Source organism: Haliotis rufescens, unplaced genomic scaffold (genome assembly GCF_023055435.1).
Source record: "Haliotis rufescens isolate VD_foot unplaced genomic scaffold, xgHalRufe1.0.p SCAF_62, whole genome shotgun sequence".
Classification (NCBI taxonomy): domain Eukaryota; kingdom Metazoa; phylum Mollusca; class Gastropoda; order Lepetellida; family Haliotidae; genus Haliotis; species Haliotis rufescens.
In genome coordinates, this window is record NW_025964353.1 from 1,777,474 (window position 1) to 1,802,727 (window position 25,254).

Consider the following 25,254-nt stretch of genomic DNA (forward strand, 5'->3'; position numbering starts at 1 on the left):
CTATTTTCCATCAGACTTCTTTTCTCTGAGAACATCTTACCAAACCTGATTTGTTTTTGTAATGTAATATGTATGAGAAAAGATATGCAGCAAATAACCTGAATATAATCTTTACATGGATCTGTTGAATTTTCAAGAATATGTTTGTATCAATTACTCATTTTAACAAAGAAAACATAAGTGTAATTAATAAGTTATTTTTCTGTTCATTCTAAAGGATACAGAGTGAGATTCTTATTAGATCACTAATTTCATTGTTCATCTAATATGATTATGCCACAAATAGCCACAACCTATATCAAAAAGAAACTTAGCCCCTTAATCCGAATGCCAGGCAGGGTAACAACCATCTTTTAACGACTTTCGGTATGACGAGGACGGGGATCGAACCCACGACCTTCTGTACAGTATACTGACTCCGAGCCGACCAGTCCTTGTTTAAGCCTCTTATTGCCGAGCGCCAGACAGGGCAACAACAAGTACCATCTTTTAACGTGTGTCCATGAAAGTTTAATTCAAGACTTGTCGAGACCAATCACCAATCTTGAGGCCCCTCAAATGCACATTGGGTTGAAAAAGCAAGCCGCACCTCGATCTATCCTTATTTTCAAACTACTGTGCATTTGCACATACTGTGTTAAACAACATTGTGTTGCAGATTTCATTGTTTTGCCTTTGAGTATTGTAGTAACACGTACTCTCAGTGATACTAAGAGGTAAAATAGCTTAAATACTTTTGACGTCTTCCCAATTCACGAGGCCGCATGTGAATGATTAGTATATTTTTTTTATGTGAACTCCTTGGGGGATTATCTTAATCCATCAGAGAAAGGAAGAAACCACGAATTGTGCTTGGAATTGTGAGTTATGCTACACTCGGTCAAAGTTTGACGTAAATAAGCGTTATTTCTTTTGAGATTTTCCCGATCCATGCATGTAAACAAAACAAGATGTCGGACGGGAGCTAGCCGCGGGAGATATCATTCTCAACTGACGTCGATTGGTGTAGGTAGGGAGCTTCTCAAACAAAGAATGGTAACGTGGCACTCTATGTAGCCAGCTAATCATCATAAAGAAAATACTGATGCATGTCAACTCTGGAGGCTCAATGATTTACGCGCGGGCGAATCCCTGTTGACATATCGATACATTCTCATGGCAACACGAAAATATGGTAATATAATGTGAATCGTTGTACCTTGCAGACCATATGTTATGTTACTGCAGTGTAGTTACGTATATTCGGACGGCATATAGATCCACTATCGGACAATCTTTTGAAATAAGCCTACAAACGATCTGTACATTGTTTATTGGCGTCCTAAATTCTAACCCGGAAGTAGGATTCAACGTGGCAATTTTCTCGATCGTTGATGATTGGTGATTCAGACATATTATCTTAATGTCGTCGTGTAAGTTTAATTAATACATCTCACTGTAATGTTCCATATAAGGATTACCATGTATTTTGCATAGATTCAATAATAAGATAAAACACACAAACTCGAGTTAGATTTTTACACGCAGTTACCTCCCTTCTTCCATAGCTGGTCAAGCTCCTTCCCAGCGCGTGACACCTTCGTTACACTCTCGGTAACATCGCTGCCACCAGTGTGGGCGCGGCCATTACAAGTATCTTGAAATTTGCCCTCTAACCCCAAATGTAGTAACGTTCATACTTTTGGTTATGTCTTTGGGCATGCCATCATAGTTAGTTTTGAAAAGGTTTACGACTGGCCATGTTTTCCAGATGAATTTACTTTGTTGTTTGTTTCATCAGATTGGTTCGAGATTGCAGACTAACTGAAAATCAACCAACTTCTCCCTTACATTCTTACAATATCAATTACATGATATTACAGTTTTGAATGGTTTTGATAGTATAGAGAGCTCCGCGAACGTACTATCGCCGTGAGGAGCTTGATAGCTGGTCAAGCTCCTCACAGCGATATCACGTTCGCGGAGCTCTCAAAACTATCGCAGCCACCAGTCAAAACTCCCCACAGTGATAGATGACCTCAACCATGCTTGGAGTTGAACTCGCAACCGCTTGGCCGTTACGTTTACAAACAACTGACGACTGTCGGGACGCCGAAACACTTACCCCTGCTAAATTACTTTCTTTGTTAGTCAATTTGAATTTCTATTTAATTAATATCATGTAAGTGATATATACACAAAGAAAAAAGTTAAGCACATCCCCATTTCTGAACCATGACAAATGGCAAAAATCATGGCATGGGATGACTGACCACAGGAGCTGGGCCATACCAATGTCATCGGATAGAACAAATATTTTAAAAACAAATAAAAAAGATATTGGTGAGTTGTGATTGCTATTTACTGACAAAAACATCAACGTAACACATGCAGGTATTGTTTTTGACCTTAGACAATACCTGAAAAGTATGGAGCTGCAGGATTAAGTAAACGAGTTACGTTTGATGTTTCATGTTAAATGTTCCTTAAAGCTTCTACTTGACATGACACGTGAAACAGATCAGTCCTGCTTCTAATTGGTGAAATCTTGTACAGGAGGATCTCGATCGTGCCTGTATGCGCCGCCCCAGAATTTCCCAAACATGTTCAATGGGGTTCAAATCCGGGCTCATTGCTGGCCAGGGTAGAGTCGTTATTGCATTGGCCCTCATGTAATCCACGACTGCATGCGAACGATGAGGCCTGGCATTGTCATCCATGCACTGAGGTCGAGTAGCAAGAGGGTGTTTGTCAAAATGAGGAACGACGACTGGCCTCAAAACGTCCCGAATGTACTGAGCCTCTGTTAAGTTGTCCCTTATGGTGACCAAATCCAACCTGCAATCATGAGAGATACACCCCCAAACCATTACCGAGCCCCCGCCGTATGTAACAGTCGGTTTAATGTTCCTGTAGGCCGTATTCCGGTGCCTCCAAACTCTCGTTCTTCCATCAGTGGCGTGGAGCAGAAAGCGACTTTCGTCTGACCAATGGATCCGTCTCCAAGTTCTCGGATTCCAGTCGCGCAATACACCATGCTAAACGAGCAGCTTTGTGGTGATCTCTCAATATGGGACGCTTTATGGGTCGTCTGACCCTCAGTCCTGTTGCTTTCAGTCGGTTCCTGATGGTTCTGGTGCTGTTACGACGATTGGGCAACCACAGCTGTTTCAGACGAGTACTTGTTAAAAAGGGTTCTCGGCGTATGAGACGAAGGTCCCTATCTTCGCGATGTGTCGTCACAGGGATCTTCCGGATCTGGGACGGTCCTGTCCATCACCGGGCTGAGCATGTTTCTCGACTGAACGGCACACGACAGTGTGATGATACCCCATATTCCGACCAATGGCATTACCAGACATTCCTGCGTTATGCATGCCGATTATTTGCCATCTTGTGGCGTTTGATAATCGCCTTCGTGCCATGGTCACACAATGTCATGGAATAACTGTTTAAAGCCGAGCTTAAGGAAGCAAGTTTAACGTTTGGATATACTGCTTTTAGAGATATACTCTGGAAGGTAATTTAAGGTACCGACGTTTACTACAATATCTGAAAAACTATTGGACCTACTCCAGTCAAAGTTGGTATGAGATTATTAAATAGTCATACATAACTGGATATTACATTTAAAGACAATCGGTGCATTAATACAAAATCACAATATTTCATCCACAACTGATATTCGTTTCAGCATTCAATTCCAAATTTCACTTGCCGATCGCTTGCCAACTTGTACCCGTGTCCAACTCGTGTCTTGCTCTCACATGACATAAACATTTAACGTGATCCCTCATGCAGATGGTTCAGTAAAACTACCACTGATCGAGCATCTTAGGGGTAAGTTCTGATATCCCCCACCGGTTATCTTTATGGGTTTGCACATTTGAGTACCGCCGAGACAAAAATGAAATTTGACCAAGACGACATGTGATATCTTGACCATCCTGTCAAATTGTCCGATTGACTATTTCCTCGCGATAATTCGCGCGACTTGGCACTGCATTCAGCGCAGAAGACCAGTTACACATAGGCGATGTAAATAAACTATGTTGGGAATAATATCCAAAATTTCATTGAGTGTTAGGTAAAAAAATGACAATATTTATCTGATTTAGTAGGTGAGACCGGGGTGCCATTTGTAATATCCAGTCTAGATATCTATATCCCAATTGAAATGGATTAAAAAAGAAATAGACACATCTTCTAATCAACACCTTAATAATGAATCACTGAAAAAAATAGTTATTTCACAAACATGAAATTAACTGAGACACTGATTTTTTAATTTTTAAAAATAATTTTTTTAAAAACCCGTCCCAATGCATCCCCAGTAGGATTGTGACATTAAAGACATGGATAGATAGATGTTGTCTGTATGTAACTAGTTATTGTTCAGGACTCTATAACAACTAATTAAATGTCAGACTATAACTAATTCTTTGACCGTAAGATATATGCAGATCAGCTCAATAAGCTTAACTGGAAGGTCAAGGAGACCAGTTATTGAACCTACAAGAAAAGTATCTTTCATTGATATTTCATCATGTTTCAAGAAACAAATCCAAAGTAAATGTCAAAGTAATGACATTTTGAATTCATAATAATGATTACATGCTGGTCATTTAGAATTACATGTTTGGGGTGCACCTCGGTATCCCCTATATTTATAAGATGAATTTAATATTCAGATTAATACTTAATGCCATCATATTGCAAAATGTTTATAAATTAATCGTTATTTTAGAGTAATATATAAGTTAGGGTTAACAACAGTCACTGCTGAAGATTTATTTTTTTTAAATTATGAAGAGTTATCCCCCCTTGACCTTCAGTAATAATTATGGCATTTGTCAATGAATAACAACAAATGAACGTTACCTGCACGAAATAAATTAACTTTCCATGTTGAATTGCCATCATATACATATATTTAAAACAAAATCAGTACACCTATCTTTTCGTGTAAAAATGTGAATGGCAAATTTATACTAGCCCTTATGATACCTCAAGTACTGGGCAGTTTGGCGAGGACTACAGGACGAGTGCCAATTGCTAATGCTCCCAAGATATACTAGTTATATACCATGTCAACCAAACCTCTGAAAGAATTTTAAATAATGATTAACTAATTCATTAGCATATTTCCTTGTGATGTAGATTTATGTGTTAATTGCTTCTCAAAAGTAATATATTTGTTCATAACTGTACGGTTGGTGGTTGAACTAGAAATAAAAAACAAAGTACCAAAATGAGTCAAACTAAGTAAATTGGTTTGGTAAAAAAAAGAGAATTATTCTTTTCAAAGGGTTTCATATTTATAGTCATTACCTATGATTTTTTTTATTGCTGAAGATATGAACATAATAATTGACAATGAATAAAACCCATGTCATATCACTTCTGTTCAATGTCCTGACAATTTTTATTCCATAGGTCTATGAACAGAATAAATAATAAAATACAGACCAAACTATGTATGTATGTTTGTATGCTTAGCCACTTTTGCAATACAATTTAATAACTGAGTAATATGCAGATTTACAAGTACCCTTTCAGGGTCAATCACTCATGCCTGTCTTAACAAATGAAAAATCAAAAAGTCAACTCAACATGTTCAAGAAACATTTATTATTAAATTGTATTTACAAATGTCACACCGTGATATAACTGAAAATACTGTTTAAAGCGGTGTTAAATTTATTTCTCTCAGCATGCAAAAGACAAATGGACAAAAAAGTATTTACAATTAGCACATGATTGGTATTTAGTTTTACAGTACAAGATGAAAGACAAGTAGGGATGCTCCCCAGAAAAAGTTTTTATGATGTAAGTTATAAATAAAATCCATCATAAAAAGATCTACCATAACAGTTTAAATAAATCACAGATTTACTGGACGCTGTGATATGGATAAAACAATTTTCAAAACAGCGATGAACCAGTTTCTAAAAGTATTTCATCTGCAGCTCAAGAAGAATAGTCTATTCTTCATTTGGTGCAGATGAACGCAATTGAAGGACTGTATGGTAAACACGGAAGCAGTTGTTGATGCAGAGGCCAACCCCGCAGTTAGGACACCATGTCCTGACTCGCGACCATCTTCTGCATACAGCACACTGCTTCCGTTTCTTCTGAGGCAGAACACCTGGAAAATGTCGTCTGGTCAATCGTAGGGGATGGGGCGCTGGACCAAGTTTAGAAGCACATTCGATTGTTCCATTGTTTCCTTATTTATAATTAATGTAATACGAAGTTTCATCCCATAGTAGGTGGAGTGAAATGCATAGATAATAACTGTATGATAAACATATAATATGGTTTTCTGGTGGGACAAATAACACAAACACAGACTTACTTACTTCCGGGTTTTCATCGGTATTTTTTTCCGAGGTGTTTACTGTTACGTGGGGACCGTAGAGAGCTTTCCAGTACCGTTGAATGTGATTTTTCAAATGTGGTTTTGAATTGTTTTTTTACCGTAGATCAATCTCATGTTATTTGCCATAGATGACACGCACTACCAATGCTTTCGGGACATGTTTTTGTGTACTTCCGAGAATGAGTGAACGATCAGCTGTTTGTTTACGTCACAACACGAGAGGTCGTTCCACGCGCACCTGTCCAGACGACAAGTTTTCAACAGCGGGAAAATCGCGATCGTCTGTCGGCAACGTGAATCAAAATACATATGGATGCGTGCTCGAACGTATTTTTGGGGAAATATTTTCAATATTTCTAATAAAATATATACCATGCTGCATACAAATAAAATGTGAAAAAGATCATTATATTCTTATTGAATGTTGACAGTACAGTCTACATTATATATGACACGATTCATAGATTTAATTACTACCGCATGTGGCATTCATTGCAGAATGGTGAAGTTGCGCATTATGCCTTCTAATATTTTCTCATGTGGAATTTATATTGGAACATGAAATAATTTCACAATATATATACTTTACGGTTAGCTACATGAACATTAGACACACGGAACGTACTATTTCAGCAACCCATTCATAGCCATTTTAACATATTCAGTGAAAGGAAAAACAAATCGAAAACTTACATAGGCATGCTAACACACACGGTTTTCATCAGCCGTAAACGTAAACACGAAAAGGTAAAGTTTATATAAGTCTATGAGTGAAACTTTTGTAGTCAGTAGGTGTAATATTGATGTACCTCTCATATATTCCAAAGAATCTGGAGCCGATGTACCACATGCGGAACCGGTCTGGGCACAATATTGTTAAAAATGGCGTCGAGTTCAATTTTCATTTCATGACGACATTTTAAAAAAATTGAATTTTCGGTAAAATGTCAACTGATGTGAATATGTCTACACATAATCGTGAAGTTTGATCAATGGTGTGTGACAAATCATTATATTCTATGCTGATTGATAAGTGTACGGAGTCGAAATTAGTGGCCAGACAAGGCAAATTCATTGGAATAAAATGATGCACAGCAATCATGTAAACTTGGTTTCGTTCTGTTCTTGCGTATGTCACTTATTTTACAATTGTGGATCATATCCTTCTTTTCAACGACCATAACTTACACCATATGGTATTCATTATCAAAGCATCATTTCTATATGTTTGCTTTTCATATTTTCTTTTCATGAACGTCATAAATGTAATGGAAATATGCACTGTCGTTTTCTCATGTGTACCGACCATTCCGCCATTACCGACAGTCGATAAAAATATACAAAACGTGTAAACAAACTTGTTCGTAAAGGAGTGAACACAATTGTATTTACGTGAATAAGTATACAGTAGGGAAAAATATGTCTTTCTGACCACTCAGGTCATATTATTTCTTATGAACAAGGATTTTGTCTGAAAATATTTACGTGTATGTGACATGGGTGCATAATCAAAATTCGCCGTCATTCGCTTGGTGTTCAAACATGGCAGAAAAAGGCCGAGAAGAGCGGTAGACACTTTACTAATATCGCCATATTTCGCAATCCGTAGCATCGTATTAAGTATGAGTTACACGATGTTTAAGCTAAGATGATTGGGGTGATGATGGTTATAATTTTGACTTTGTGCACTCAGTGTATGATATCTAAAATTCACGGTTTAAAAAGGGCATTTTCTCGGGACCATATATGGTCCCTTGGCACTATGCGGGTGTGAAAAGTGAGGGACCATATATGGTCCCGTGGCACCAAGAGGGTTAAAGACAATCGGTGCATGAATAGAAAAATCTGTCTATTGTCTATCAGGGCCATATGACACAGTTGAACCAATCAACTCAACTCGAAAGGGTGCACGGGAATCACGCACGCACGAATACGGTGTAAGGGTTTGGCGTCTCAGCGTGCCTGATTCCCGTGCACCCTTTCGAATTGAGTTGATTGGTTCAACTGTTTCATATGGCCCTGTGACGCAGGGGTAGCATTATGCAGATGGCTGTTTCAATGAATGCTCGTTCCACCCGTGACGAACAGGTCTGGTTGTTGATGAAATATAGTGATTTTTTATTCATGCACCGATTGTCTTTAAATGTAATATCCAGTTATGCATGACTGTTTAATAGTCTCATACCAACTTTGACTGGAGTAGGTCCGATAGTTTTTCAGATATTGTAGTAAACGTCGGTACCTTAAATTAGACTACTCGAGGGTATCATGCTGCACGGGCATACCATGCATGGTAAGTGAGCTTTTGTCACGAATGACTGATTACGTCATCTCGAGAAAACATAATTCTTCCCGTAGATTTATCTTCCATGACTGTTACAAATATTGGGACCAAACAATAATGAAATATATTAGGGTGTGCTTAACTTTTTTCTTTTTCTTTGTGTATAGTAAGAATGTAAGAGAGAAGTTGGTTGATTTTCCGTTAGTCTGCAATCTCTAACCAATCTGATGAAACAAACATCAACGTAAATTCATCTGGAAAACATGGTCAGTCTTAAACGATTTCAAAATGAACTATGATGGCATTCCCAAACACATAAACAAAAGTATGAACGCGACTACATATGGGGTTAGAGGGCAAATTTCAAGATTCATGTAATGGCCGCGCCCACACTGGTGGCAGCGATGTTCCGAGAGTGTAACGAAGGTGTCACTAGCTGGTAAAAAGCTTGATAGCTGGTTGTAAACAGGTGTTTTCGTCATTGCAACTCATTTTTTCTTGAATTTTTCGAGTCGGACGGAAAACTCTGAAAAAACACGGAAACAAGTTAAATTATGCATTTCAATCTATCTAGCTGTATGGAGTTCTGTTAGAAACCGATCATTGGATAGTTCGGTGTTGGTAGGGTGAGTTTGGGTGCAGTAGTGGGTAAAGGGATGCATGAAATTGTCTGCTTCTAAAAAACGAGGTGGTGCAGGATGATACTCTTTTCAAATAATATTTTGGCTCAGTTGTAGTTGAAAAGAACTGGCGTTGCAGCTGCATATCGAATAATTTTATCTGGTCTCCATACAAAATCTCTGTTGAATGGCACTCTGTTCTCGTGGACAGTTAAAACATCACTCACTGTTTTAAGGAGGTTAACTGTCTTTATTATATACTTCAGTTTGAAAGACTGAGTTTTCTAAAGTTGAGAAAAGTGATATGTTCATTGCACTGAACATAACACTTCATATGTCACTGCACTGAACATAACACTTCATATGTCACTGCAGTGAACATAACACTTCATATGTCACTGCACTGAACATAACACTTCATATGTCACTGCACTGAACTTAACACTTCCTATGTCACTGCACTAAACATAACACTTCATATGTCACTGCACCGAACGTAACACTTCATATGTCACCGCACTGAACATAACACTTCATATGTCACTGCACTGAACATTACACTTCATATGTCACTGCACTCGTGACTGAACATAACACTTGATATGTCACCGCACTGAACATAACACTTCATATGTCACCACAGTGAACATAACACTTCATATGTCACTGCACTGAACATAATACTTCATATGTCACTGCACTGAACATAACACTTCATATGTCACTGCACTGAACATTACACTTCATATGTCACTGCAGTAAACATAACACTTCATATGTCACCGCACTGAACATAACACTTCATATGTCACTGCACTGAACATAACACTTCATATGTCACTGCACTGAACATAACACTTCATATGTCACCGCACTGAACATAACACTTCATATGTCACTGCACTGAACATAACACTTCATATGTCACTGCAGTAAACATAACACTTCATATGTCACTGCACTGAACATAACACTTCATATGTCACTGCAGTGAACATAACACTTCATATGTCACCGCACTGAATATAACACTTCATATGTCACTGCACTGAACATAACACTTCATATGTCACTGCACTGAACATTACACTTCATATGTCACTGCACTGAACATAATACTTCATATGTCACCACACTGAACATAATACTTCATATATCACTGCACTGAACATACTTCATATGTCACTGCACTGAACATTACACTTCATATGTCACTGCACTGAACATAACACTTCATATGTCACTGTACTGAACATACTTCATGTCACTGCAGTGAACATAATACTTCATATGTCACTGCACTGAACATAACACTTCATATGTCACTGCACTGAACATTACGCTTCATATGTCACTGCACTGAACATAACACTTCATATGTCACTGCACTGAACATACTTCATGTCACTGCACTGAACATAACACTTCATATGTCACTGCACTGAACATAATACTTCATGTCACTGCACTGAACGTAACACTTCATATGTCACCGCACTGAACATAATACTTCTTGTCACTGCACTGAACATAACACTTCATATGTCACTGCACTGAACATAACACTTCATATGTCACTGCAGTGAACATAACACTTCATATGTCACCGCACTGAACATAATACTTCATGTCATTGCACGGAACATAACACTTCATATGTCACTGTACTGAACATAACACTTCATATGTCACTGCACTGAACATAACACTTCATATGTCACTGCACTGAACATAACACTTCATGTCACTGCACTGAACATAACACTTCATATGTCACCGCACAGAACATAACACTTCATATGTCACTGCAGTAAACCTAACACTTCATGTCACTGCACTGAACATAATAGTTCATGTCACTGCACTGAACATAACACTTCATATGTCACTGCACTGAACATAATACTTCATGTCACTGCACGGAACATAACACTTCATATGTCACTGCACTGAACATAAGACTTCATATGTCACTGCACTGAACATAATACTTCATATGTCACCGCACTGAACATAACACTTCATATGTCACTGCACTAAACATAACACTTCATATGTCACTGCACTGAACATAACACTTCATATGTCACTGCAGTAAACATAACACTTCATATGTCACTGCACTGAACATAACACTTCATATGTCACTGCAGTGAACATTACACTTCATATGTCACTGCACTGAACATAACACTTCATATGTCACTGCACTGAACATAATACTTCATATGTCACTGCACTGAGCATAATACTTCATGTCACTGCACTGAACATAACACTTCATATGTCACTGAACTGAACATAATACTTCATGTCACTGCATTGAACATAACACTTCATATGTCACCGCACTGAACATAACACTTCATGTCACTGCACGGAACATAACACTTCATATGTCACTGCACTGAACATAACACTTCATATGTCACTGCACTAAACATAACACTTCATATGTCACTGCACTGAACATAACACTTCATATGTCACTGCACTGAACATAATACTTCATATGTCACTGCAGTAAACATAACACTTCATATGTCACCGCACTGAACATTACACTTCATATGTCACTGCACTGAACATAATACTTCATATGTCACTGCACTGAACATAACACTTCATATGTCACTGCACTGAACATAATACTTCATATGTCACCGCACTGAACATAATACTTCATGTCACTGCACGGAACATTACACTTCATATGTCATTGCACGGAACATAACACTTCATATGTCACTGCACTGAACATAACACTTCATATGTCACCGCACTGAACAAAACACTTCATATGTCACCGCACTGAACATAACACTTCATATGTCACTGCACTGAACATAACACTTCATATGTCACTGCACTGAACATAATACTTCATGTCACTGCACTGAACATAACACTTCATATGTCACCGCACTGAACATAACACTTCATATGTCACTGCACTGAACATAACACTTCATATGTCACTGCACTGAACATAATACTTCATATGTCACCGCACTGAACATAATACTTCATATGTCACTGCACTGAACATAACACTTCATATGTCACCGCACTGAACATAATACTTCATATGTCACCGCACTGAAAATAACACTTCATATGTCACTGCACTGAACATAATACTTCATATGTCACCGCACTGAACATAATACTTCATGTCACTGCACGGAACATTACACTTCATATGTCATTGCACTGAACATAACACTTCATATGTCACTGCACTGAACAAAACACTTCATATTTCACCGCACTGAACATAACACTTCATATGTCACTGCACTGAACATAATACTTCATGTCACTGCACTGAACATAACACTTCATATGTCACCGCACTGAACATAACACTTCATATGTCACTGCAGTGAACATAACACTTCATATGTCACTGTACTGAACATAACACTTGATATGTCACTGTACTGAACATAACACTTCATGTCACTGCACTGAACATAACACTTCATATGTCACTGCACTGAACATAACACTTCATATGTCACTGCACTGAACATAACACTTCATATGTCACTGCAGTAAACATAACACTTGATATGTCACCGCACTGAACAGAACACTTCATATGTCACTGCAGTGAACATAACACTTCATATGTCACTGCACGGAACATAACACTTCATATGTCACTGCACTGAACATAACACTTCATATGTCACTGCACTGAACATAACACTTCATATGTCATCGGACTGAACATAATACTTCATATGTCATTGCACTGAACATAATACTTCATGTCACTGCACGGAACATAACACTTCATATGTCACTGCACTGAACATAGCACTTCATATGTCACTGCACTGAACATAACACTTCATATGTCACCGCACTGAACATAATACTTCATATGTCACTGCACTAAACATAACACTTCATATGTCACTGCACTGAACATAACACTTCATATGTCACTGCAGTGAACATAACACTTCATATGTCACTGCACTAAACATAACACCTCCCGTGCTACCTCCCGTCAATTATCTTCCTTTCTCGTAAGTGTCTGGGCAGTAAACGAACTGTTGACTTCCTTTTTACGTTAGCTCCACAATGACAGGGCCAAGTAATGACAGATGGTCATGTATGGATTGTTATTGCTTCTTGCCGTTTGTAATTCTCTTGAAATTGTTTCGAGAAACTGTACATTTCTCATTTTACTCGTCAATCGAGACTGTTCATTTCATACAGCGGTTTCGTAGATTTCATAAAAAAACCCTTAAAGTTGATTTTGTATATCATCATATCTAAATGCGTGATAAAGCAATATCGTGGCCCTATATATTTTATGTTAATATTGTTTATATGTTTAAAGTCGCAAATACAAAGGGAATTGAACGTCCCTGGGTGTTAGGTAGGGAGAATTTCCGTTTCACGGTTTTAGATTTGAAATAAAATAATTTAATTCTCCGGAAGTTAAAGACATAAAGATATAATACATGGGATATTTCAAGTGTCGAGTGGAATATCATGTTTCTCTACTTATCAGATTTCGCTGCCACGGGCCTAAACAGTGCCAGGAAGTCACAAAGTTATTAACTGTCGCAGCAAGATTATTTTACCATCTAAGGTGCTCAGCTTTACACTGTTACGTCTTCAGTGGTACATTGATGCATTGTCAGTGCTGCGACAGTTCCTTACTTTGTGACTTCCTGGCACTGTTTAGCCCCGTGGCAGCAAAATCTGATAAGTATACTGTAAAACAAAAGCTCCTGTGACTTTGAATAAGATTTAATGCAAAGTTAAGTTTTTTACCAAATATGAAACAATTTCGGTTTTCAACAGATAAAAGACTCGTGTAAGTGTTCAAATGGTTTAATTTGCCATACTGACTTCAGAAAATGCGTGATTTCATAAAAAAAACATGAACATGCCATAATGTCAATTTACAAATCAATAGCGTATGTGTGCACTGGTTGCGATGCAAGCAACACATCTTCGTCTCATGGAATGGACCGGGCGTCGCACAAAGTCCTATGGGATATCTGTCCATATCCGCTGGAGCATGTTTCGAAGTTCCTGGAGTGTCTGTGGAACACGTGGTTGACGTCGATCCATCTCATCCCACGTGTGCTTGATTGGTGAGAGATCAGGGGAGCAAGCCGGCCAGGGGATGACATTCACGTTGTTTTGTTTAAGAGAATCCCGAACAAGTCGAGCAATATGAGGCCGGGCGTTGTCATGTTGAAAGGTAATGCCTGGGCCATGACGACGCAAAAACGGTAGAAAAACAGGGCCGATGATCTCGTCGCGGTAGCGCTGTCCATTGAGATTTCCCTCTACTACTATCAAACGGGTCCTCTGTCTTGCTGTAATCCCACCCCATACCATAACGCCATCTTCCATGACACAATGATTGACGTACGTTCACCTCGACGTTGGTACACTCGAATCCGTCCATCGCTGTGGCTGACGTGAAAACGAGACTCGTCAATGAATAGAACTTGTCCCCACTGCATGGCCGTCCAGCGGAGACGCTGTCTGCACCACTCGAGACGTGCTTGACAGTGGTTTCCTGTCAAAATGGGACGTCTGGCTGGTCTTCTGGCGACAATCCCTGCACATCTGAGGCGGCGACGTACGGTTTGTGAAGATATTCGTCGAAAGCCAGGGATGCTTCTTGCAGTCACTGTTGCTGGCTGGAATCGATTTCGCAGGTGTGTTGTTCGAATCCAGTTGTCTTGTCGATTATTGGTTACGCGTGGCCTGCCACTCCGAGGATGGTCTCTGGCTGTATTCGTCTGTTGCCAACCTTGCCATAAACACCAAATGGTGTTTCTGTGGACGTTAAATTGTCTTGCAACATCACGTTGACTCGATCCTGTTTCAAGCATACCAATGGCTCGCAGACGCTCATTTTCGGACAGGCGTGGCATTTCGTAATGTTGAATAATTGCGTAATTTTGTTGTTTTTCTGAGTGGTTGTTGTCAGCACGATGCTAAACAATGCATAAGGAATCCCGTTAACGCACATGTTTTTATACCCCTTCTTGGGTAGTGAAATGCATGGGGCTTGCATAAAAGTCAACTTTTGCATGGAACGCATGCTTTTCTGTAGCAGTTGCGTTTTTGTGACTTGATTCCATACATGTACTACAATATTGAAAACCAAACTTTACTTGCTTGAAAATACACTGAAATATTGGTGTCACAGGAACTTTTGTTGTTGAGTATAGAAAGCCACCTATCAGCAGAACATATGCCGTGTTTGAAATATCACAGGCACATTGGAAGCTTCCACCTGGGAATGTTCAGTCGCACTGTGATCCCTACATGGGACTAAGCGTGTTGTTGTGCTAATAGATGTGGGTATGCTCGTTTACATTTCAGAGCCTCATTAAAGTACTGCTGCAAGATGTCTCTCGAAAGCGAGCTGACCTGCTCGATATGTCTGCATATATACCAGGACCCAGTCGTGCTGCCATGCATGCACTCGTACTGCAGGGAGTGTCTCAAAGATTTACATTCCAAGTCCAATGAAGCCGAGGATTTGCGCGGTTCGTTATGAAGAAATATTTTCAGATTGTGTTGGATAGCTTCAATATGTTAAGCTTTTCGTGTTAGATACATTAACCACTATGATAAAAATAATGTTCCCATAACTTTCGGTGGTATATATAATTTGATTAAAGGTTGTCCTGGTAATTACGGAGATCATGATACGATTATTTTGGGATGACATGAAATTGACCACGTCATGAGTGGATGTTTCAGTCATTGCTCCCAAATAATACATTCACTTCCTCACTAATGTTCCTGCAATTTTTGTAAAATTGTTCTTAGGGATCAATCAAGTTTATGGGGGTATGTTCTTTATTTTTACATTAAGGACACATACTATGCTTCGGTGATCATTAACGTTTAGGGGGATGTGTGGCTCCCTGCTCAAGAACACCTCCATATACTTGAAGCCCCTAGCTGATTAGATAATGACCCTTTGTCTATCAACACAACACTGAGGTTCATTTTTTTTTAACAAACTTGTTTTATCTTTCGTCCTCCTGAATTAAGGACACACACTGTACAAAATGTAAAATTCTATTGAAAAAGGCCATAGTGAGTGAGTGAATATAGCACTATTCCAGCAATATCACGGCGGGGGACACCAGAAATGGGCTTCACACATTGTACCCATGTCGGGATCGAACCCGGGTCTTCGGCGTGACGAGCGAACGCTTTAACCACCAGGCTACCCGACCGCCCCGAAAAAGGCCATAACACTGGCCACTTAACCTTGTACCAAAGCAAACACTAGATCCACAAACTTGTTCATTGCATGATTCTATACTTGGCTATACACGATACCATTGTCACTGGTGATTAAACAAAGCTACTTCCTTTTTTCCAAGGTACCCCTTCAAAGACAAGTAACACGCTGTCATGCCCGAACTGTAGAGAAATAACAAGCTTTGGTCTGGAAGGTGTTGGTGGCCTTCCCAAGAACTTCACCCTTGCGAGTGTTTGTGAATCGTTCAAAGAAACTTCACGCCAGTCCCCCACAGGTGGATATGAACCCCCAAAACAAACACATTCGGGGCAAAGGAGCCTGTACTGCTTGGCATGTCAAGTCATCGTGAAGAGTGGAGATGTACTGTCGACACACCGCTATCACGTCACAGAGGACCTAGAAACAGCAGCTAAAAAACAGCAGGTGACAACAACTGATCACATGTTTAATATTTGGTATAAAAAATGTCAGATAATTATGATTGCATGATTTCTATTCACCCACTCTCCGTTGTCAGTGTTGCATAATGTCACGTGGGCTGTGCACATTTACCCGGTCATTTGGCTGTTCAGGGGTCAAGGTCACAGGTGTGCTCATGAACTTCTTTAATTTATGTGTATGTATGATGGTTTCTATTTCTAACCTTCACGTGACGAAAACGGCTCTTCAAATACGTGTGTATCAGCAAATCCAAACATAGCGGTGTAATGGCAGACTGAATAGACGCCACCTGAACATGGACGGTAGACATATCACTTGATTTACAAAAAGAAAAGATTATATCTGTAGCATTGACAAAACGCGGCCTTCCTATTTAAGTAGACGTTAAGCTCTTTGCCGTTTATCAACTTTTGACTACCTACAGAGCTACATCTACTTGATCACTTAACTTACATCAGGTGTTAAATTTTAAATATGAAGTGGGATCGATGTCATGGTGGTATATTAACATTCTGTCATTTCTTTCAACCATCCTTCAGACTAAACTGTCCACCTGCGTGCAGGAACTTGAAAGAAATCGCAAGAAGGAGGATGCTAAACTCAAAACAGCATCAGATGCTCATTGTAAAAGACAGGTACTGCCTTATATAGAATACTTAAAATAGCCATACTGTTCTTCCGAAACGTCTTAATTACACGTGTAAGAAAATGTAGTCTGACTTTAAACGATTAAGATTAACACCACCCAATTAAATTGGCATATGGTGTAACACTGTCAATTAAAATTCGTGTCAGTGTATGTGTAAATTTGCCGAATATAGCTGATAACAAAGGTGGCCAAAGGAAGGTACTCTTCTTCTCATTGGCTCTAATAAGAATAATAGCACATAACCATAATGCATGTTTGAGAAACACTTCATCAATTTGATCTATGCAACAGGAACAGATGCAGAAACAAGAAAAGGAGATCAACGCATTGGCTGAATCCATAGAGGAACGTCTTCGATCACGGAAAAAAGAAGTTCTTGAAAACATAGATTCTGTGAAGGCTGACAACAAGACACAATTCGAGGTGTTCCAGAGGCACCTCCAGTCCTACATCTCCACTGTCGACAGCATCACTGCTGCTGCACATGCCTTAGATGGACAGAGCTTGGACACAGAGGAAGGACAGGCTGTGTTTGTACAGGTAGAGACAGTGACCAAACCTGTTCGGAGAATAACAACTAAACTGTCTTTTTGATTAACATCTTCAGTTACAGTTTTTTGGCGTTTAGACGTTTTCAAGTACGTTCATTTCCTCCCGCAACATCTACAATGTCGGAGGAATCATCTACCTGGCCCACTTCGTTTCCATCTAACATGTGGACAGGCATATTATATACCTAATACAAACTTATACATCCCCCATGCTTTTTAGTTGCAGTTGTTGAAATACAAAATTAAAATGTTTCTGCAGAGTAGTCTGTAGATAATCTTGGCATAAAATAGAATCATAATAATCAGAGCAATTACCCTTATATTAATTTTTATAATTTCTAATGTCTAACTTATCCTTACCGACACTGAACAAAAACACATGATTTGCAGGTGGTAGACGACGTCTTGGTACAGACACAGCAGTGAGTATGCAAATCAGCTCTATTAAAGTGTTTAATGCCAGCAAGAAATGCCAAGGTTCTTTGCAAGGCATCATTGGTACAGTTTTGATGTCTCAATTAGTTTGTTTAGAGTCTATACAGTTTTTCATACTTTTAATATGACGTGATGAATAAGGTAAACCATAGTGGCCCCATGCTGTTTGACAGCTGTCCTTGCTGTGGACATAGTTGCAAGGTCACCGCCACTGTTTCAGTTGCAGGTTGTTCTCTGAGGGCATCTTTCCATAGGTCTGGTATTTGGCTTTTCCTGAACTACTACCTTAAATTGTACCCGGTTCTTCGGCGTGACGAACAAATGCTTTAACCACGAGGATACCCCATCCGCTTATCCTGGAGCATAACTACGAAAGTGTTTCATATTTTATTATGAAACTTCGCATATATAATGAAACACATGTTGAACTGGTGCCTTTTGCTGTTTCATTGGCAACAAGTTGGACTTTAATACAGGTTGCTTTCATAACCAGGGTGTAACTTAAAAGCAGATAGTGTGTAGTGATCATATATCCATAACTTTATGAATATATTGCCCATGAAACTTTAACCCTTATTTACAGAAGTAAATAGTACAGAAATAGTCATGCTATTTTAGATTTTCTTCAAAAAGATCTACACAAGGTTGTCCGATTTTACCTAATTGAGATGTATTACACATGACAAAGGAACTTGTACAAGGCATATAGTGAATGCTGAAAAAAGCCCGAAGTGGCATCCGATCAAGCTTACCTCCCCGCAGTTGGTTTAATATTTTTTGTAGTGCTAGCAATTAGGCCATATTTGTTAACTTACAAACTTGATGCCGTACATTTTCTTCTGGGGTTACATTCCCCTTTTCACTACTATATGAACAAACATATTTCTAATGTGCCCCACGGTAGGGGATAATGTCATTTGTTTATGGAGTTTGAATCCATTGGCAACGTGGCCGTCATGGCATCCATATTGAAAAAACTGGTAATGGACATTTGGTCCCTGGGTAGCTAGTGGTGGTACTCAAACCAAATATCTTCATTGTCTTTCACACATACTGTGTAAATAGTTGGTGGTATTTTGGTTCCTTGAGGTATTGAGAATTTTTCATTTAGTTATTTGAGATGTTCCAATATTCGCAATGTAAGGTTAAACGTACAAGGATCTGTGAGGTATAGATAGTTAGAGATTTGACGTGAGTAAAATATATAATTATACGTTCATGCTTTGACCACTCACAATAAATGTTATTTGCTGCATTTGTAGACTGGCTAGAATGGATGACGTTTCCCTTGAGCATGGCGTACCCAGTGATACATATGGTGAAGTGTTTGCAGAGAATCTAAGAGTTGACTTCAGAACACTACTTGGTGCATCGGTAGCCCCTACAAACACGACCCTAACCCCTAGCAACGGGGACAAATCAACAGGTGGGTAGTAGCCATAACATGGGCATACGGACCCGTGAAGACCTGAGTGAGTGAGTGAGTTTGGTTTTACGCCGCTTTTAGCAACATTCCAGCAATATTACGGCTGGGGACACCAGAAATGGGCTTCAAACTTTGTACCCATGTCGGGATTCGAACCCGGCTTTTTCGGCGTGACGAGCGAACGCTTTTACCACTAGGCTACCCGACCGCACCCGTGAAGACCTGAGGTAGAATAGGTCTTCAGCCACCCATGCTTGTCGTAAGAGGCGACTAAAGGCATCGGGTGGTCAGGATCGCTGACTTGGTTGATGCATGTCTGTGTATCCCAATTGCGTGGATTGATACTCTTGGGGTCAATCACTGGGTTGTCTGGTCCAGACTTGATTATTTACAGATCGCCGTCATATAGCTGGAATATTTCTGAGTGTGGCGTTTAACAACAAATAAACAAAGTAAGACATGGGCATAGGATTTGATCGTTGACGTCATCCTGGGCGTCTTTACGGTTCTGTATCTATTATTCAATGCCCGTGTTCACCATCTTCCCGAAGCAAGAGAGTTAACTGACTATAAAAGTCAAGTTTCCACCCTTGCCGAACAAGGCTGGGATTATTAACGAGTCTATGCATAGTCCAATCAAAATCGCGCACCGAAATCGATATCCGGTTCGTAAACTGTTATGCAGAGTTCGGTCGATTGCAGGATTTGCAAAGCATGTGCATCGCCAACTCGTTGTCAACAGATATTTTCCAAATCTTTTCATGTTTTTAATCAATGTGCTCAAGTGATTTGATGTACTTCGCGAAATTAGAACCGTTTTATCACAAAATAGATCTTGATGGTCGATCAGATCGTCTTGACTGGGCGCCACCATTTTGTTTGAAACAAATGCATGTGATACGAGAGGTGGAATCTGATTGGTACATATGGGAGAGGCATAGAATGGACATAACTCGTAATAGCCACTGGTGGCGCTACGATCGAGCCAAGGAATTCCAGCTTAGTTCGACAAGGGTAGAAACTGGACTTTTAAAGTCAGTTAACTCTCTTGCCTCGGGAAGATGGTGTTCACTGAATCAAATATATATTTTGTATTTTGACCAAATCTTGTTCACAATTTGGTAAAGTTCACATTAATGACATTCCCTTTGAACTCTTTTCTTCTTGGTGATTTAGATCAAAGTCAAAAGGAGGAATATTGTTTCTTTTATGAAGAGAATGTTGCTACAGAAATTGAAACCGAAAGTGAACATAGTTCCAATGCAGAACACAACATCATTACAGGTTTGGTATACACACTCTTGTTTTTCTCTTGACACTGGCCCGCACATATCACAAAATAGATCTTGATGGTCGATCAGATCGTCTTGACTGGGCGCCACCATTTTGTTTGAAACAAATGCATGTGATACGAGAGGTGGAATCTGATTGGTACATATGGGAGAGGCATAGAATGGACATAACTCGTAATAGCCACTGGTGGCGCTACGATCGAGCCCAGGAATTCCAGCTTAGTTCGGCAAGGGTAGAAACTGGACTTTTAAAGTCAGTTAACTCTCTTGCCTCGGGAAGATGGTGTTCACTGAATCAAATATATATTTTGTATTTTGACCAAATCTTGTTCACAATTTGGTAAAGTTCACATTAATGACATTCCCTTTGAACTCTTTTCTTCTTGGTGATTTAGATCAAAGTCAAAAGGAGGAATATTGTTTCTTTTATGAAGAGAATGTTGCTACAGAAATTGAAACCGAAAGTGAACATAGTTCCAATGCAGAACACAACATCATCACAGGTTTGGTGTACACACTCTTGTTTTTCTCTTGACACTGGCCCGCACATATGGAGCAGGCATCGGCAATAAATGTTGTGCTTGACATTAAATTACTTAAAAATCAATGAAACTCAACGCAGAATCGTTCGACCCGTGAAGATCCGGGGTAAAATAGGTCTTCGGAAACTCATGCTTGCCGTAAAATGCGCATGTCAATGCGTGGATCCCAATTTCGTGGATCGATGCTCATGATGTCAATCACTGGATTGTCTGGGCCAGACGTGATTATTTACAGATCGCCGTCATATAGCTGGAATATTTCTGAGTCTGGCGTTTAACAACAAATAAACAAAGTAAGACATGGGCATAGGATTTGATCGTTGACGTCATCCTGGGCGTCTTTACGGTTCTGTATCTATTATTCAGTGCCCGTGTTCACTGAATCAAATATATAGTTTGTATTTTGGCCAAATCGTGTTTACAATTGTCTGGTCTGGTCTGGTCTGGTCAATCACTGGATTGTCTGGGCCAGACTAGATTATTTACAGACCGCCGTCATACAGCTGGAATGTTTCTGAGTGCGGCGTTAAACAAAAAACATTCTTTCATTTTTTTTCTAGTGATGCTAATCCAAGGAAATAACCACCAACTTACCTCATGAAGAAATGCTTATCTCAGCCTGTTAATATTTAGTTTCATAAGTGTAGGGAACAAACTATTTAACACTGCGTCATCATTGCTTGATGAGGAATGTTTTGATTTTATTCTCGGTTGATCATTTAATATTTGCTTGCATTGTATCAGGTGCACAATTTAGGTGGGATCCACAGGACTGTCATTCATCACTTGCAATATCCCAGGACTGTTTGGTGGTGACAGCTGAGAAATGGGAGGATGCGGAGATCCCAGGCGGTTGTTGTGACAATGGAGGCAACTGGGTGAACGTTTGTGGAATAGCTTCGAACATGGTCCTACAAATGACCAACATCTACTGGGAGATCCTCGTCACATTCGCTATCTTGGGTTATATGGATGACAACGACGTGATCACGGACCTCGGAATATGCAAATCGGGAAAGGAAGATGTTTATTCACCATTGAGTAAAAACTACTATTGCCTCTGTTGCAGTCTGTTCAAAGATCCAGACTCATCAAGCATTGCTATGGACTTCTGGGATGGCCCAAAGAACTCAACAAGCGACAGTGTGGTGGTCAGACGTATAAGACGCCGTAAGAGGGAGCCTCTCAAACTAGGGTTCAATGTCGACTTCCACAACAAGATGTTCAGGATCATTGACGTCAATGAGAACTCTGTTCTTCATACTTTTCAGGACATGAGGTTCACGCAGGTCACTGCAGTGGCGTCGATTGACCATGAAGACAAGGTCAGAACGTCCTTAGAATTGGAAAGTGACGTAGATGGTTTTCCTACCATACTTTTACAGTGAAACTATACTGAAAATTCTTCAGTGACGACCAGTTGCCTTAGAATCACAAAACCACAAGCATACATGGTTCACACTGAACAACAAAAGGAATACAAGACACTGATACTCAGCGACACTGGGTTAGTTCTTCATACGGTTGATAACACGAGTTTGCTTTTAGGCACTGTTGTGGAATCAGTTTCCTGCCATACTTTATAACCGAAACTTGTATCTGCACATCCGTCTGAAGTGATGACGCCGACCAGCATCGCATGGCATCATAAGAAAATACATTTATATGATATGCATCTGTCAATGTGTATCTTGAAAGGACATTGCTAAATTGAACCTTGAAATGTTGTAGTTGGGCTAAAAATAGTTTGTAATTTATCGGGTAGTATGGCGGTAAGTTTAATTTTCATGTACAGTAAGGGTTGTAAATTATATGGTTTTGCAGTGCTTCAGCAGGGCTGGTGGAAGCCGTTATCGTGTAGTCAATTAATCTATTTATTACTCACGTTTGGCAGTAAAATTCCATTGGAATTTCCTATGACGGTTACGAGGTCCACATGTCTTCCTGGCGTAGCGTGTTTCCGGATCTTTAGGTGTCGCCGAACACGCTATGTTAGGAATTATCATTTGACCAATGGGAAGTTTAGAAGATTGTATGACCCCGTGACCTATGAATATAGCTCCACGGGTATAAAAGCCTGATACGACCGAGATCAGTCGTCTGAAGTTTCGGGTATCCCGACAAGTAAGTCCACAACACCCACAACACCACAACACCCACCTACTAAGGTTTTCCTTACGACTAGTTTTAGGTGTAGGTTTATTATGTGGTAGTCAGGTGGGGGAAAATTAGTTGTAGGAAAAATATGTAGAAATAAGGACTTAGGTAAGTTGGAAAGTAAGAAATAAGTTAAAATGTAGGTTTTGTAAGGTATTTATTTAGTATAGTTATTGGAATAGTGGTGTGGGGGAGAAGTAGGTGTAGGAGAGAATAGGATAAATTAGGCAGTTAAGGATAAGGAAATTTAGGCCAACAGTAAAGGTTTAATTGTGTGTGACTGCTTTCTTTTTGTATTTTTCTGATTTATTGTTAATTTGTACATTTTGTTAAGTTTAATAAATCATCTAATTATGATTTTGTCTTAGTTTTGTTTTGGCAAAGTTGAGAACCTGACAAACCATAGAACCTCGAGAGAGTACACTGTTCATGACTGATCACAGTAGAACAAACGCAAAGTCCGAAATTATATGAACAGGGTTCGAACTTAGTACTCTCCGATTGCAATCCTGTCACTGGGCAGCCCGCCAGAGGGCGCCTATTACTTAAGAATTGACATTCACTTTGTGTGAGTTTATTGGAGTAGGAACCTTCATAGAGTGAGGACCAAACTGTATGAACGTCGGAGCTTGCGACGACGTTCATACAATGTTTGGCCCTCACTCTATGAAGGTTGTACTCCAATGAACTCACACTAAGTGAAGGTCAATTCTTATATTTTTTCTTTTGAAGTGTTACGGTACACATACCTCTTATTGCAACAATCTATCAACATTGTTTTACGTTCATACGAGTACACGGCCGACCTCTAGCGACTTCCTGTTTACATATCCATCCATATCCATCCATACAAAAGTAGTTCCATTGAAATAGGTTCAATAAATAAACAGAACTCTATTTTTGTCATTAATAAAGTTTAATACTTTAATAATTCATAAACTGCAGTTAACAAAACTTGAAGAACCACTTTTAACAAACATTGGTGAAACTGTAAATCAGTTTGGGGGCGAAATCGCGCACTTATACAGTGCAAGTACTTTGCAAATCCCGACAGTGGTCGAGACGGTATTTTTGTGTCGCCAGTTTATTGTTTACCAGCGAAGTTAAAGTTGAATTGGCAGTTGTGAAAACTACTTCTGGACATAAAGTTGCCGGATGAAGAGGCCATCTGTGACGACAGGTTTTGAAACAATGGCAAATGCTGAGCCGAATACTGGGCATCATCG

General features: G+C 39.5%; 1 protein-coding gene across 1 annotated transcript; it reads left to right on the forward strand.

Annotated features, from left to right (window-relative positions):
• Positions 1-774: 774 nt before the first annotated feature.
• LOC124122410 (E3 ubiquitin-protein ligase TRIM63-like) lies at positions 775-24,385 on the forward strand. Its single transcript, XM_048386936.1, has 10 exons — positions 775-860; positions 15,638-15,804; positions 16,657-16,958; positions 17,516-17,611; positions 17,917-18,165; positions 18,567-18,598; positions 19,874-20,037; positions 21,214-21,321; positions 21,725-21,832; positions 22,616-24,385. Exons 2-10 carry the CDS (start codon positions 15,663-15,665, stop codon positions 23,257-23,259), a joined length of 1,845 nt encoding a protein of 614 aa, XP_048242893.1. The 5' UTR covers positions 775-860; positions 15,638-15,662; the 3' UTR covers positions 23,260-24,385.
• The last annotated feature ends 869 nt before the right edge of the window (positions 24,386-25,254 follow it).

Coding starts and splice junctions, on each gene's coding strand:
- LOC124122410 (XM_048386936.1), top strand. CDS start 15,663: ATGTCTCTCGAAAGCGAGCTGACCTGCTCGATATGTCTGCATATATAC. Junction 18,599..19,873: donor GTCTTGGTACAGACACAGCA/GTGAGTATGCAA, acceptor CTGCATTTGTAG/ACTGGCTAGAATGGATGACG. Junction 21,833..22,615: donor AGAACACAACATCATCACAG/GTTTGGTGTACA, acceptor GCATTGTATCAG/GTGCACAATTTAGGTGGGAT.